Source organism: Python bivittatus, unplaced genomic scaffold (genome assembly GCF_059951505.1).
Source record: "Python bivittatus isolate LINGU-HERP-01145 unplaced genomic scaffold, Pbiv_v1 ctg000350_np1212, whole genome shotgun sequence".
Taxonomy (NCBI): Eukaryota; Metazoa; Chordata; class Lepidosauria; order Squamata; family Pythonidae; genus Python; species Python bivittatus.
In genome coordinates, this window is record NW_028277074.1 from 42,520,550 (window position 1) to 42,538,063 (window position 17,514).

Sequence of the window (17,514 nt, forward strand, 5' to 3'; positions counted from 1 at the left end):
AATGACAGTGATGATTCACTTAACGACCATCATAAAAAAGGTCACAAATTGCAATCACATGACCATGGGGAGCAGTGCAACAGTTTGCGACAGTCATAAATGTGAGTACAGGCTATAAAGCACTTTTTCCATCAGCAATCATAAGTTCGAACTATTGTTAAATGAATGGTCATTAAGCAAGGACTACCTGTATAAACAAAGGGGGCTGAAACATTCCTTAATTCCCAGGAAACAAGGTAGCATTTGGAAGAGGCATAGGCAGTCTCCTTCTTGATTCTTTATAGGCCTGGGGTCAGAATGCTGGGTGAGCCCATCAATGTGACTTGTTAAGATTATGGTTGTAGGACTGTATTAGATTGTCCTTGGATGCTATTGTGCTATTATTGTGTTTATGTTTGTATTTTTATTTATTTATTTTATGTCTTATTGTTGTTGGTTTTAATCCTGTGTTTGCCACTCAAAGTAGCAATGACAAGATAGGCAGCTATATGAATTAAGAAAGAAGCAAGCAAGCAAATAAATTTTGGAGAGGCTCTTCCTACCCTTGTTAGTTTCCTGGATTCCATCACACTACCTCTTTCTATAGCTGGTTTTAAGGGGGGAATAAGGACAGGGATACTCTTTCTATGACCTTTCTTAAATTTATTAACTTCTTCTAGGATCCAAGCCATAGTTAATATCCCTCCCTATTAACATATATAAACACATACATGCCCACAGCAGTCTTCTGTTCAGTTCTGAGAAGCAGTCTTCTGTATCAATTGAATTTTGTCCACTAGGTACATTTTGTGGTTATGAAAGATGTACTATAACATTTTGCTCTTAATAAAGAGCCTTCTGTATGGGAGAAGTCCAAGAGCATTATAAGTCAAGGTAAAGAATATTGACGTTGGCAACCATCCCACCTTCCATGGATGGCAGAATAGAAGTTTCAGAAAAATATTTGTGGGTGTAAGCAGAGAGAACATGCTGTCCCAGGTGGAATGCTTTATAATTCAAATTGGGTGGCTTTCCATCATTTCTTAAATATTTCCCTTCATCCATGAGAAGGTTTTTCATTCTAGGAAAAGGTGTCACACCCAAAATTGGGTTCTTTTTGTTCTCACTTGTAAAAAAAAAAAAAGAGTACCAATTTGTGTTGTCTAAGCACATATGAGTGAGAAACAGTTTGGTGTAGTGGTTAAGGCATCAGGCTAGAGACCATGAGTTCTAGTTCCACCTTAGGCACAAAGCCAGCTCGGTGACCTTGAGCTGGTCACGCTCTCTCAGTCCTAGGAAGAAGGCAATGTCAAAACCACTTCCAAAAAACCTTGCCAAGAAGACTGTAGAGACTAGTCCAGGCAGTTGCCAGAAGTAAAAGTCTGACTCAAAGGCACAAAAAAATAAAATGAAAATGATGTCAGCCACAAAGTAGAAGCAACCATGCTTTGAAACAGCCTTCTAAGTAATATTGGCTAACTTCCTCCCCAATATTGTTTAGGAAGAAGTAAAAAATTGAATTTTCTCATAAAATGTTTCATTAATGAGGGTGACACTATCTATGCTTAACTGTGTGTTGTTTGGATGATGTAGCTTTTGATATGGTTGTTTCTGATTGTTAGGTCTCAATGGTTCTGAGGTATGATGATTATTGATCTTTCCTTTGGGTGTTTTAGTTCTTTTTATTTACCGTGGTTGTTTAGGGGTTTTTTTATTATCCACCATGTATCCATACACACCTAAAGCAGCCTTTCTCAGACTGATGCCATCTAGATGTTTTGGATTGCAACTCCTCCCAGGATTCCCAGCTGGCATCAGGGTTCTGGTAGGTGTACTCTCCACTCATCTCAAGACAGGCAACAGTCTGTGGAAGACTGCTCTATTACGTAATGGAAAAGTCCAGGCACATTTCACCAAAACTAGTTGTTACTGATTCAAGAAAGCAATGTCTAGATTACCAAGTTACAAACCAGAAAGTTTTGCACAAGGCAGTGATTGTGGGAAACATTTGCTTCCCTCCTTTTTCCAAAACAAACTCTCCCACACACTCTTTGAAAAATGCTAGAGTTAAGGAAACAGATGCCTGTATTGTGCCTACATTTTCTTCCAGAGACACTGCTCTGAGCCAGCTCTGTACCAGCATCACAATAATGTAATAGCTGTTTTTAAATGTTAAGGGAGACTTCAGTCACAGGTCTCACATGACACAAGTGGTTTGGTCTTTGGGAAAATTATATGCCTAGAAAAGAAGTGCTTATTTGTCATGAAGTGTGTTGTTTACAAAAGAGAGAAAGAATAAGAGGGGTAAAAATAAGTCAAGATGGTGACCGCAACTGCACAAAGATGCAGGGCTTTGATCACACAGATACAATCACCATCATGATATTTTTGGACAATCCCATCCCACCCCTGCCCCCAGCATAGATGCCCCTGCATCTTGTTTTCCAACTTTACATTGATTATACATACATTCTTTGCATTTTGATGCCCCTTCAGACTTATAAGTCAGTTTGCGGGCAATAATGAAATCAGTATTCATTCATTTCAATTGTATAGTGTGCAGTTTCCTTTTTATATGGTTGATGCAGTTTTGTAAGGCATCTGAAGACCTTACAAGCTTTTTATTTCTTCCTGGTCTTCTTGATTACAGAGATCAGCTTGGAAAATTTAACTGATCAAAAGTTCTTCCTTTCGCCAGATGAAAGGGAGAGTCAAGATATGCTAATTAGCTTTGCCCCCTATAGCAGACAAATGTAGCAAGAGGTCTGAATGCAGACAGGCTCTCTGCAGATCAGGTTCTTAAGGGTGCAAAAAATGTACAATGATAGTACATTTCCCACAACAACACTTGCCCTCCAGTGCATGAGGGATAGGGGTAAGGTGGCCCCCAAAACATAAAAGAGAACTTGCATACTTGTTCATCACATGAGAATAAGAATACTTGAATAGGAGTAAATGGGAGCAGCCATGGGATGTGAATAGTGAGTAAATGATCAGCCATTGTTCAAGGAACTTATGATAAACCCAAGATGAGAAAATATAAAGGCTAACCAGAACACAACATAGAAAAGGAAATAGCTTACCTGTTACGGTCCTTTCAGTTCTGAGTTCAGATTTTTCTTCTGTTTCTCACATTGGGAGTGGACAGAATCTAGATCTGTATTTTACTGGTACATCTCTGTATTGATAAATACCATCAAAAGTTTATGAATCTGCTATTTAACAGTGACAAAATGGCTTTCTCCCAATTAGTAAAATGAAAACAATTATAAGCTGAGTTTTCCTGTGGAAGCACAATGAGATCTATTCAGTTCTGATTCTCAGAAAAACACCTGTTTTTGAAACTCTTTAATTTAATTTAACTCTAGTTAGTTATCAGCCTTTAGATGGTGGAAAGCTGTTGAAAGCCAATCCTGATACATTTATTGCCCTTTTAAGAAGGCACTAGGGAAAGGGCCAGTGTGGTTCAGTCAGTTCTATGTGCCCTGGCCCCCTCCCAAATTGAGATAAGTCAAACAAATCAAAGAACTAAAGCCTTGAATAATCCTACTTTAGTTCCATCTTTCTGTAACATTATTGGTCAACATGATGGCTTCACACATTATGATAAGCCATACTGTTGAGTTAAGTTGGATTGGGTTAGGTTAGGTTTGATGCAGTGTGTGAATCTAAACTTTGTGGCTTGTATCCCAAGGTTTGCACTGTGTGAACTAGGCCATAGTGGATTATTCAACATAGTTAAAACAAACAATTATTTTGTGTGATGTATAAATCCACCTTCTTACATGTGTTAATAATGGTAGTTTTGATGCTAAGGTTTCCTTTTATCTGCAGCCCTTAGCTACCAGTATGGCCTAGTGTGTGTCTTGTTTCTGAAAATAAGATGCAATTATTTTTAGACTTACCCAACAATAAAAATTAGCTACCAAGTTCTATCTTGTATTAGATTGATATAAAACTTTGGCATGTCTCAAGATGAATGAAATTAACACAAATGTTATCTGGAACACTTTGAGTTACACGGTGGCTGACAAAAATAGGTTTCCAAATGTCTTGATCGGAAGACTCTTTCAACACTCTGCCCACTTGGTATGTTAGTCCATAAATAGATAACTAACAGACTTTGGGCTATTTTAGTCCCTGATGAACTTTTCTAAGATCGTTTGGTGATGTTTTTCAAGCTAATTATTCATAGCTTTCATCGCTATTTGGAGTTTAGTTTATATTGACATATGATCTACCATTTCCATTCACTCCTAATTTTAATTTAATATCCTGTATACAAAATATTTGACCAAGTTTCTACCTTTTCCTTATGCATTGTTTGTTTGTTTTCAGTAATCTCTGCAGACTTATTTTTCCTCTTGATTATATGCAGATAAAACTCCAAGATGATACTGCTTAGGTTAGGGAGAGGTGCACTGCAAAGACATTTTTCTCATGGCTCTAGTGGGTTTTATGAGCTATTTCCAAATGAAATAGCCTTGTCACATTGAGCCAGAAAATGGGGAATCTATGTACTGAATTAAATAACTAATTATTTTTACTCAATTAGTCATTATAAGTTGATGCTCAATTAAAACCCATCTGTGTTATGCTGTAATGTCCAAATTGTTCATTCTCCACTCAGTATAATATCATAAAACAAATGTGAATGATGCAGAAAATATTTGTGTTCATTTCTCATCAGGGTAGTTTCCTATGCAGTTGAAATGGGATGGCAATGAAACTGGAAACAGGGACTATCATCTGGTCCGCTCCAGGAGAAACCTGTGGTACTCCGGTTTTAAATGAACTACAACTTCTACCATCCCTCGCTTTTGGCCCTACTGGCTGATGATGCTGGTCATTCAGAAACCTCTACTAAGAAACACATTCCCATTACTGCTACAGCCTGTTGCTACAAGCAGCTCTCCTTGGATAATCTTACTGAAGTTCCCTCCCTTAACCCTTCATCCTAGGTCCATCAGTCCTCCACTACAGTCTTGGCTTCTGGCTTATGCTTGTAATCCAAATATATCCTGAGTTTAGTTCATGGCAAAGTCTCAAGAGTGTTATAGCAACCAGTAATAAAAATTCCATTGTTATTGTGATCTGTCCAAGACGTTTTGCTATCTAAATTGAAGTACAAGATGACACTTTATTATTTATTTAACTATTTACAGTATGAATTTTGAAGGCCATTCATCCCCAGAATTACTCTGGGTGGTATGTATTAAAAATAGAAATCAATAAAAGAAAAAAAGAAAACAAGAAGATCCCATACATCTAGATAAACACACTCCCAGACAAAAAATACATCACCAACAGGGTTCCACAAACACATTATCCCAAGGCCTGTTTTTAAATACTTGTTTTTAAAGGAACATAATCAAGGTGGGGAAATATTCTCTCCATGAAACTGAGCATCCCACTTCAATATCAGTAACACAATAGTGGCTTCCAACTTAACCTGAGGACAGCAGACTAGTTTAGGAGACATAGACTGAGCTTCAAATACTCACAGTTCTGTCTTCCAACAATGCTGTAGTTCAGCCTGGCTACCCACTTTTGTAAGGCTACTCTTTAGCACTACATACAGGACTTTCTAAACCAAAGTTCAATAGTGGAGTAAGATTCTTCTGCATCATATATAAAGAGTCTTTTTAAATTGAGCTTGTGACTGACTCAGCAGAAAATCGTTCATCCATAAGGCCAGTATGCTGATGAATTGCTGGTTTCTGGGCTCTGTTCAAGCCTTATTACTTAAGTTCCTCTTGGATAAGGACTATATAGATAAAGAGCCAACATCAGAATGGAACTTATTCTAAGCTACAGGCATTATTCTCATGTTAAGTCCTTGGTGCAAACTCACAACTACATGGTGTTTTACGCTTTTATCTTCCCCATATTATAATACTTAGAAATAATTATTACTGCACATTATAACAATTTAAAGTTCTTACTGGCTCCAGATCCCTGTATTTTTGTTTTGTTGGTGGGATTTTCAAAAGCACAGAGGCTGTGGTGGTAAAGCAAGATGCCAATGCAAGAGATGGTAGCAACTTTTGGTTCTTATTTATGGGTAGGAAAGTTATTGTACTTCAACTTTTCAGGCACCATTGCACAAATCTCTTGTGATGGCATGAGCATCAAAATATTAACATATTTTAATATGTCTAAAATCTTGTGAGCTCACAAAATCACATTTGACATTTCAGTGACCTCAGCCCAGAGGCCTCATCCAAGGATCCTGAAATTTAACAAGACTTAGTGATCTTGTGACATTTCAGCCTTTTTTTTTTATTTTTAAAAATTAATATTTTAATTTACTGTTGGGTTTTTGAGGGGTACTATTTAGGGGCATTGTATGCTAACGTTTATTGTAATTATAATAAATAATTTGGGGAGTTGTTTCATCATGTAAAATGCACAACCAAATTTCAGCAGTGTAGCAGATTTAGGGGGCTGGAGTAAAGATATAGGCATCCAATTATGCATTTTGTTAACACAAAGCAATCCAATGTCAGGATAGATGCACAAGCAAATGAGAGGAATAACTGAAGAAATCATTACCAAGATTGTGTTCCTGAGGTCAAAAAATATTTCAATAATATAGGACTACTAACTTCTTTAAGTCTAAGTTCTGAAATGTTTAGCAAATTAGAATTTGATTTCTTATTTAGATCTCAATTGTTGATGGTGTTGAGAGTCTTAACAGTGGGTTTTTATCTGTTTGCTATCTGTTCAACCTCAAGTTTTCATTTTCTATTTTCATTTTCTTCTCCATACGTTAAAAAAAAGCAAAGCGCATAGCTATGTACCAGGAAGCTGATTCGGAAGATGAAGAAACCGCACCTAAAGCAGGGACACTGTCCCAGCGGGATAGCATTAGCAGTCACCAGAGCATTAAAGTCACCTACAGGAACCAGAGCATAAAATCTCATAGGCGAACAGGGAGCAGAGCAGAAGCCAAAAGAGCAAGCATTCTGTCAAAACATACAGCTTTCAGTAGCCCAATGGTAAGTAAGGAAGGAAAAGTGATATTTTATGCGAATACTTTCCCTCGGTACCATCATTTTAATTCACTTGTACCTAATCTAGCTGTGTTTTACTAGACCTCCGCAACATGACTTGCCAGGCCAGAAGGAACCCATGAGCCATGTTAGTAGTCCACCAAACCTACCTCTGGCTTTGTGTCTTTGTATGAGTGCAGAAACTGAGCAACATCAAGTTCCTGGTTAGTCACAATACAGTTGGAAGCCTATATTCTACACTGCAGGTTACAAGGTGTGATGGGGGAGGCAAGCCAACAATAAAAGGAGCAACTTGTAGTTAACTCATGGGCCACATAGCTACCTCTTCCTAGGTAGATGTTTCATGGGGCCTCCAGGTGCCCTTGGTGAACCAGTAGCATTGATTTATTTTCTCCTATGGAAATCAGTTGGACTCCTAGAACCAAATTTTGGTATTATCCAGCTCCAACTAAAAATATTTTGTTCAAATTTATCAGGCATTTCTTTGTTTCTTTTTTTTTTTTTCTGCAGTGTAGGATTACTTTTCTGATTTAAAATTTTGAGGTGGAAACTGGCTGTTAATAAAGGATGATCGGTAATGATCAGATTTTGGGGGGTTTTTTTATGTCAAATCAATTTATTTCAATCAAATATCATAGACTCTTAGAGTTCATCTGGTCCATCCAGCCTCTGTTTCAAGACCTCTAATAGAGAAGAATTCACCACATCGTTTGGCAGCCTGTTCCAGTGCCTGGCAGTCAGGAAGTTATTCCTGATGTCCAGCCTGAACCTCCTTCCTTGTAATTTTAACCCACTGATTCTAGTCTTCTCCTCTGGGGCAACAGAGAATAAGTGCACTCCTTCTTATATGTGACAACCCATCAGATATTTGAAGACTACTATCACATCTCCCTTCAGTCATCTTATTTGTAAGTTAAACATTCCCAGATCCTTTAACCATTCTTCATTGGCTTTGTTTTCCAAACTTTCACTATCTTAGTGGCCCTCCTCTGAACTTTTTCTGATTGTCACTGTCCTTTTTGAACTGTGGTGCCTAGAGCCAGGCATAGCACTTTAAATTAGGTCTGACCAGGGCAGAGTAGAGTGGAAGAATTACTTTCCATGATGGATTCTGTGTTCCTATTAATCCAACTCATGATGGCATTTGTCTTTTTAAACAGCTGTGTTTAAACAGCTGGCTCCTGATTAATTTATGATTGACAAAGTCACCCAGAGCCCTTTCACTTGTATCACTGCAAAACCATGTTGTTATCCCAGGAACTCTGGGTTCATAGCCTGGTGTGCCCGTGCCCAATCCAAACTCACAAGTACAAAATATAAAATACAAATGCAAAATTCCATCCTATTCATTTCAGCCTGTTCATATGCTGTCAAAAATTCTTTTTCATCTAACTTATTAGCCACCTCTCCCAGCTTTGTGACATGTACAAACTTTATAAGTTTCCCTCAATTCTTCCATTCAAGTCATTGCTAAAAAATATCAAATAGCACAAGGCCCAGGACAGATCTCTGCAGAATTTTCCTCCAAGCTGAAGTAGAGTCCTGAATAAATATTCTTTAGATGTGGTCATTCAGCCAACTGTGAGTCAGAGTCAGACACACACACCCCAAAATCCAAAGATAAAATGATACTTAAATACATTTAAAATCAATGAAATAATTTTTACATGGGATTGTAATAAAGAATCTTAACAATCAACTTGCAATTCTCCCTTACACCCTTGTGTTACTCAATCCACTGCCTTCAGTCAAGATATATATTGTCAGAAGGGGTGAGATAGGAAAAGGAAAAGAGAATGAGAAGAACAAGATTCACTGAAGTGCACAATTTCTTTTCAACTTTTCCTAATCTGTCATACGTGCACACACACACCACTGGCAATATGACATGATGCACAACAGGAACAGTTTGTTTTATTAGGGGTCCCCCCAACCAACTCTCTAGACTGAAGAAGCTGCTTGGACAAGCAGCGAAACGTATCAAGCCAAAAGAAAAGTCCAGTTACCATGACTCAACCTCAATAATTCCACCTGGATGACTGAGAATCTTCATCAACGTATTTATAACAAGCTGTTTGTCTAGAAACATTTTAAATCAATTGCACTGAAACAAATTTCAGGTGAATAAATATTACAGTTTGTTTCATAGCAGTGAAATCATAATCTATATGCATGATGCTAATGACCATGGATGAATACTTTCATTAACCTAATATTCATAATCAAACGTTATTTTGAGATTGCTCTTAGACATCAATATTAACCATTCCAAGAGGCAAAGGAGTGATTGTTACATTGCTTAAAAGTTTTTGCCTACCTAAGTACAAAAATCTATCTACAGACTTGAAAAAAACATTTCTTGTTAGCACAGGACTTAGATCACAGTGTCCTCTGAAATGAGAAAAAAAGGATTTTCTCAAAGACAAATGGGATTATTGAAGTTAGAGCCCATTTGCAGAACAAGCTCATTCTGGAGACTTGGGAAAGTACAGCAGAAAATCAGCAGTTTGCAAACGATTCACTTTGCCACTTTTTTGATTCCAGGAAAAAGATATCACACCTGATCCTAATTTGCTACAGAAAGTAAATGAATGTGCAAAGTACCTGGAAGTCATGCGAAACCACGATCAACCATTATCTCAACTGTCCCCTGAACTTTCAGACATCTTTGACTTTTTCATAGCTTTGACAATCTGCAATACAGTGGTGGTTACATCTCCAAATCAACCACGACAAAAGGTAGGTTAGACCCTTTGCTGAACTGATTGTTATATATGCAGCCTGATCCTATACGTGCTTAATTAGGAGCAAGTCCTGGTTTAGTGGAGTTTATTCCCAAATTATTGGAAAGCTATATCCTAAGCATGTCTTCCAGACATTTTTACAATGGCCTATTGGTTCCATAAGACTTGTTTTGAGTGTTCATCTCATTAAATTTGATTGCAAAAGTCTAAATTACAATCATATGAGTTAAAAGGATTTCAGAGATCATTCAATTCAGTCTATCAAACTTCACCCAGCAGCCGGGACTGGAGCCAATTCGACAAGTTCACAAGAAGTTCTGATAATAAACTGCTATTGAAGAAAAGTTAATAAGCTATATTGAAAATATATTAGCAAATGCTGTGTTTCAAGACCAAGCCCTATATGTAGAAAAAAATATTGAATTATTTTTGTCACTGCTTCTTTCTCTTTCCTGCCCTACATAACAAGCTAGCCCACTTTTTTTTTTGCGCAGGAGGGCCAGCCTCCATGCTTTTTGCAACATGATTTACTATTCTGTTTTTCTCTGTGGGAGAACTTTCACATGGCTTGCTGTGAATGCAGGAAATCTATAACTACTGCAATCTTGATAGATAGCCATACAACCTCTATTTAAAATCCTTAGTCAATCTGAAGGAATACCTATCTCCAGAAATAGTTTGCTCCATTGTCAAACAGCTTGCATTCTTAGCCTGAATGTTGGAAAACTCTTCTTAAGTCCTTTTTTCTACATTTTTAAACCCATAGATTTAAATCCTAGGTCCCAGAACAATAGAAAACAAATTAGCTCCACTAGTTCGTTGAAGAGAGCTCCTTCATTCTTCCTTTTAGAATTCTGTTTCTTGGCATCTATCATATTCATTGCCCTCTTTTGGATACATTTCAGTTTGTTGATATTCATTTTAAATTGTGATGCCCAGAACTGGGGACTTTTGAAGCAAAAGATTTTCTTGATGTTGTTCTTTTCAGGCAACATCAGGAGAATTTTACATGGACAGGAGGGAGATATATTTAATCTGTAATCCATTTTATTATGAATATAAAAATACAGTCCATGAAGGGTTTAAAACAAAGCCAGAACAAATAGAGAGAGGAAGATACAGATAGACAGAAGTGGGGAACAATTAAACTTTCTACTATAATCACAACAGAATTATGAATTCCCTACTGCTCATTTGTCCCATGAGCACCCTGATAACGGATCCAACGTTTTTGTGCATCCGAAGTTTTTTCTTCATTATTGTTTTTGTTTTGTTTTGTTTTATTAATCCTTTGCAAGAAAAAGAAGGTTTGTGGAAGTGTAAGTACATATTTAGACCCAAGAAGCATGAATTCCAAAGGACATATTAGGGAAATAAACCAGTTACTGAATTTATCTTTTACTGATCTGCTTCAGCTTCAGATCTGTTAAGGGTGCAACAGTGGAGCACAATTAGACCTAGCAGATATTCTCCATTTCTTTTCCATAAACAAGGTCATATTTGAAAATTCTGATTGAATATTAATGTATAGGTAAATCAGTATGTGCAACTCCAGATTCTAGGGGTTTATTCTGTCTTAATAATCTGTTATAATTCCAGTTTCCCAGAAACCTGTTATTCATCTTCTCTGAATTGAAGCAACTATTTCTAAACATTCACGTTTTTGGTTGGGTTCATATCTGACATAAAGTAGTTAGTTTGTGTTTGGCATCATATGATGGGTGAGCATCAAGCATCAAATTATAGTTGTTTGTAATAAATAGTAAACCAGTTAGAGTGATTTATTCTGAGTTTATTTATTATAATTGTGGGTTAGTATATGTGTGAATGGGAATGCATGGTATTTTAGCTTATTCCCCACTCAGGCTCCTGTCTAATTCAATGCAAGACAAAAGCAATTAAGAAAGAAAGGAGGATAAATCCAAAATTGGATAGACAAGCTATTGTTATTTTGCTTTTACATATCAGTGATATCGTGATATGGTATAGATTCTGAATTGTTTCTCATTTTTTCTGTCCTCTCTGTTTGAAATGGCATAGTGAGAAGTGTGAAATGTGAAGACAGCCATAAAAAAATGCAAAATATCTCATCCAACTTATTGGTCTTTTTTCCTGAAGGTCAGAATCAGATTTGAAACGAAGTCTCCAGTAAAGACAATTGAAGATTTCATTCGGAGATTCACCCCCAGCCGACTGACCTCTGGATCAAACAGTAGTAGCTCTTCAAGCCTGGCACCCAGCAAATCAAGCCAGCGAGCTAGCTTCAGCGTTCTTCCACCAGGATCTGCAGAGTGCACTTTATTAAAGCTAGAAAAGTTCTCTAACTCTTCCCAGCTGAATAACAATGGCTACAGTTCCCAGCAAGCCACCTGGACCTCAGAACCTGAGGCGGAAGAAGGAGAACTGCGCTATGAAGCTGAGAGCCCTGATGAAGCTGCCCTTGTCTATGCATCGAGGGCATATGACTGTGCTTTAGTTGGTAGGCTGCCTGACCAGGTATCCATAGAGCTACCTCACCTGGGAAGACTCACCTTTGAAGTCCTACACATCCTGGGCTTTGACTCCATCCGGAAGAGAATGTCAGTGGTTGTCAGACATCCTCTTACAAATGAAATAAATGTTTACACTAAAGGAGCAGATTCTGTAATCATGGATCTCCTTCTGCCCTGTTCATCAGGTACAAAATATTTCCTAGAGTAAAATTTACAGTAATTTAAGGTTGACTTATTCAGCCACAATGCTGGTGGATTTGAGGAGGGAAAACAGCTTTGTAAATGTTCAGAAATTATACTCATTGTGTTTTCTGAGCCCTTCAGAAGAAATAGCCAACAGGAAGTAAAAAAGAAAGTGGATCTAGCCTGTAAGCTTTTTCCATGCAGAGCAGAACTCAGAGGTTTCACCAAAAGAACAAAATGTGCATTATGATATTGCAACCCAAGATCTTCCCTACATATTTGCACAACATACATACCCAAAAGGGGTGGACTTTGCATCACAGTGCATGTTTTGTCCCACCCCCCACAGACATCCATGCTCCCATGTACTCAGTGCATTTTATTACTAGGTATTTTCTTTCTGTATCATTTAATTCTGGGGACACTATGCATTTTTCATTGTAGCTCCTGAGTCTGTCTTCATTTTGTGGCCATGCACTTCAGCCTAGCTAATTCAGACAGTGCTTCCACCCGCTGATCACAATGCTTTTAAAGTTGATCATGACTCTTCAGCCCTGCTAGACTTTCACCTGAATGTGTGGAAAGCTTAAACCTGGCATAAAAACAAGGCCATGCTGACAGCCCTGCTTCACAAAATCTGACAGTGCACGTAGATTGCACTGACAGTTGTATTTCTGTTCCTGGGGGTTGGAGAGAAATCTACTGTAGATGTGTGGTGTTGTTCTCTGTCCAGTGTGAGTTCTTTAAGTAGATGCCAGAACAAGGCTACTGCTGGAAATTAACTTAATTACAACTAATATCCAGAGCCACCACTAGCTTTAATTGAACTTGAACGAGTAGATTTTGTTATTTAAATTATGATAATCCCTCCTTGGAACTAGTTTGTTCATATGATACAGTAAAGCATAATAGGCTGCTCCTTTCTTGTTAGCCTTAGGGAGAATTATTTGAATCTTCAAATGTGTTCTGGTGTTAAGAATGCCAAATCTCCTAATTGCATGTTGAGAACTCTTTCGAGAACAAGGTTCTGAAAAATGAATTTTGGATCATATCCAGGCTATTTTTTTAAAATTTGGTTTGAACGCTATACAGATGTATACAGACATCTAAAGAATGTGTGTGGGCATACATTTTGGCTGGACTACAGAAGCTAGCATAGTTTGTCCAGTACATCAGCCTGCCCCTACTCTGACCTTCCTGCACTGATAAGGCAGGGCTTTTAATCACAAAGAAAATGTATTTAAAATCATGCTTTATTTTTTCAGTTCAATATGGAAAGGGCAGTGGTAGAGTTCACCTGTGTGGCAGTATAAGAAAATAGCCCTTATTTCCCTTCCAGATGTTAGGAAGCTCCTTTTCATTTTCATTCTTGAACACCTGCACAAGGTTACTCTAGAGATAAGCAAAGATTCTGGGCCAATGAGATGTTTGAACTTCACAAAATGGCTATTGGGGAGGGGAGGGGTCTACTGAGGTGGCATAGCCAATCACAGAGCTCCACTTACCAGAAAGCAACCTAATGAGATTTCCCCCACCATCCCCTGTGGGCCCCTAGACAGTTTCAATATGCTTCCACCCACTATATTTATTTTCTTTTTTATTATCATTTATTTATACTTATTAAGAATTTTATGTACAGCAAAAGTCAAATCTAAAGAAAAAAATAGAAAAGAGGAAAAGGTGCAAGAAAAGAAAAAAGGGGAGGGAAGGGGAGGGGAGGGGAGGAAGCTTGGTTGTTATGAAACATAATGACTTCCAACCTTTTCTTCAAAAGATATTAACAAACCCATCGTCTCCCCTCCCTCTTAACTATTCCAGAAATCCCTTCCACCCCTTATTTAATTCTCATCTTTTCAATCATTAAATCCATAAATTGTCATTTCACTTTTTTCTCCTTTTAGCAAAAAGTCCACAAAAGGTTTCCAGTCTTTTAAAAAGACACTTCTTGTGTTCTCCCTGACCAAACAGGTCCATTTTGCCATTTCCACCAGTTCTGACATTTTTATAATCCATTCCTTCCTCCATTGTGGGACACTATGTTTATTTTCTACAAATTTGGGGCAGTGAAGCATTATTGAATATAAAGTTGTTGCTAGAGGTTCGCACTTGTTTTGCAGCATGTCAGCTTCCCATTTATTTTGTTCAAATTGAATTTTTTTAAAAAAAGCAATTAGGAGACCTGGCAAATATCAAGAGCGGTATCTGTAGGTACAGTGGCGTCTACAAGCACACGCTGCCCACTCTAAGATTCCAAATGGGTCAGTGAAATGGGAAGAGTGTGAGCACAAGCAAAGCTTCAAAAGGCATTAAACACAGAGCAAAAGACACCCAACTTCAACAAACAAGAGGGGAGCACATTAGGCAGTTAAAATAAAAAGCTAACGTCATTAATAGTGTGTACTTACCTAACTGAACCAACAGTTTGTATTTTTATCTGAAAAGCATCTCAAAGATATACAAACAAGCTATGAGCCGGAGCGTATTTTTTACTTATTGCTTGTTTTAATAAGTAGGTTTTAAAGAGAACCTTTTTAGTTTTTGAATAATCTTTTGATATCAAGCATTATTTTTTTTAATTTGTGAGGCTTTTGTCTAGCTGCAAATACCATTAATGAATAAAATATATTCTATGGACATTTCTTTTGTGTTGCTAATGAAATACGATTCTGAAATTAAGACCACATTTTAGATTTGGTAGTCAAATTGGGTTGTTTCCTTTGACACATTTGCATGGTATGATTGCATGAAATTTAATCTTCAGATTTATGGCAGATGTTTGTTTCAGCACAAGTATCTTACCATAATTATTTTAATGTTACTGGAAAAGTTGGAGAAAATTATTTCAAAGATTTTCTGTATGCATTACTTATTTAATGAAATATCAAAGGAAGGAAGCATGAAACTTTTTTGTCTTTTAGAATCCAAACTAGAAGAAAGTTACAGGAATGAAATGTTGTTCTACTAAGGGAAAGTAAACTTTTCTGATGAGGCTATTTGTATTGTGCTATGTAAAAAGCATCTGTCTGGATGCTTGTTTTTCTGTCAGTGAGAGTTGCATGGAAATTTGTGGTGCCAAAAAAGCCAACAATTAAAGCTTATCGCGAAAGAGTGTTTGAAAGATTTATTGGGCACATCTGTGCATTCATCATATCAACATTTAATATTTTAGCTGGCAAAGACCTTAACATTATCCAGTGCTAAGGTAGACAGTGTTTTTAAAAGTTTATTAAAATGGTTTTTACTCTTTTTGCTTGATAGAAAATACCCATTATTGAATAGAAGCATTTTTAAAAATAATTAAAAATAACAGAATAAAATCATTTTTTTTTCTATACCTTCAAATCAGGATTGACTCCTGGTGACTACTTGAACAAGTCAAGTCCCTGCAATTTTCTTGGCAAGATTTTTGGAAGTGGTTGGCCAGTCCGTCTTCCTAGGGCTGAGAGAAAGTGACTAGGCCCAAGGTCATTCAGAGGGCTTTGTGCCTAAGGCAGGACTAGAACTCACAGTTTCCCGGTTTCTCACCTAGAGCCTTTAACCACTACAACAAACTGGCACTCAACATAAGTATTACATTTCCAAAAAGGCAGCTACTGCAATTAGTTATGATTGGTGAGAACTGCACTGCCTATGCTTTGACAGTATATAAAAGACCCTATATATTCTATCCATCTATCTATCATCTATCTATCTATCTATCTATCTATCTATCTGTCTGTCTGTCTGTCTGTCTGTCAGTCAGTCAGTCAGTCAGTCAGTCAGTCAAACATGGTGCTCATATTACCTGATGATGAGTGAAATTCTAATTTTTTAGTGTCTGGAACCTGCACTGTTTCTTCCTGTGAGTCTGGTTCATTCTCTGTCTCTGATTATTGCCCTATTTCACTGCCCTTCTGCACATAGACAGAGTCTTACTGTAATGCCAAGACTGGGAAAGAAATTGCTAGATGTGAACAGAATAGCTATTGTTGGAATAAGCTTCATCACTGCAACACAGCTTACCTAAATTATAGAAATAACTGAATGTTGGTATTAAAGTAGACAGGCTTTTCCCATTTACCTAATTCTACATTAATCTGAGCAGCTGAATGGTAAACCGTAAAAAAAGGTTAGACAAAATCTCAGAGAAAAGCCATGCCACATACTTAAAATAATTATTTTGAGAAAAACAAAACAAAACTGGGATTTCATAGACGGTGCTAGCAATACTAAAAAGCAAAGGGAAAAGAATAGCCATGTTAAAACTACTGGATTAATAGTATCTTTAACTGTTCTTTTGTTATTTCCAGATGACGCCCGAAACAGGCATCAAAAGAAAATCCGAAGCAAAACCCAGAGGTTTCTTAACCTGTATGCTGCTGATGGTCTGAGGACATTGTGCATAGCAAAGAAAGTAAGCCCACCTCCTTCGTAAACTTTCCCAGCCTATTGTCTGGCATTCCAGATGGCTTGGCCAACACTTAAGGACTTTTGGAGATCAAGTCCAAGACATCTGGAAAGCATTTGATTCAGAAAAAAATCCTGAAATGTATATTTAGAGTACTATTTTACTCTTGCGGGGTGTTTTGGGGGAGTGTTTATAGTACAAATCTAAGGTCACAATCCAACAGAACACTTGGAGATGGTTGATAGGCTCTCATTAGGTTGGATTAAGACATATCTATATATTCTGTAAATGTTTGCATTTTGATTTTGATTTTTCCAATAGGTACTGAGCAATGAGGACTATTCTTGCTGGTTAAAAAGTCACATTGAAGCAGAATCGTCTGTTGAAAACCGTGAGGAGCTGTTGTTCCAGTCTGCCAGTCGTATAGAGACTAATCTTCACCTACTAGGTATCTTCCAAGTACGATAGGGATAAAAGATTATCTAACCATGGAGAACATGCTTTGGAAGAAGCTTTTTTTCTTCTACAGTTATCACTGGAAAGAGACCAAACAGAAGATATAATATAGGATGGCTTCAGTTGTAGTATATGTTTCAGAACATAATTGTTCTTAAATTCAGTTTTCTAATCTACTTTAACCTAAATGTTTTATGAAAATAACATTGAGTAAAAATGATTTTGTAAAAACTAAGAATAATCCAACAACTGTGAAG

At 37.3% G+C, this 17,514-nt stretch overlaps 1 protein-coding gene across 3 annotated transcripts in view; it reads left to right on the top strand.

The window, feature by feature from the left end:
- The window catches only part of ATP10A (ATPase phospholipid transporting 10A (putative)), a 135,374-nt gene that overhangs the window by 91,934 nt on the left and 25,926 nt on the right, over positions 1–17,514 (top strand). For all 3 annotated transcript variants that reach the window (XM_088145011.1, XM_015887280.3, XM_025163619.2), the window contains exons 8-12: positions 6,763–6,980; positions 9,540–9,734; positions 11,858–12,416; positions 16,704–16,807; positions 17,123–17,249. In XM_088145011.1, coding sequence (XP_088001137.1) covers positions 6,763–6,980; positions 9,540–9,734; positions 11,858–12,416; positions 16,704–16,807; positions 17,123–17,249 — 1,203 coding nt within the window. The remainder of the gene's footprint in view (positions 1–6,762; positions 6,981–9,539; positions 9,735–11,857; positions 12,417–16,703; positions 16,808–17,122; positions 17,250–17,514) is intronic.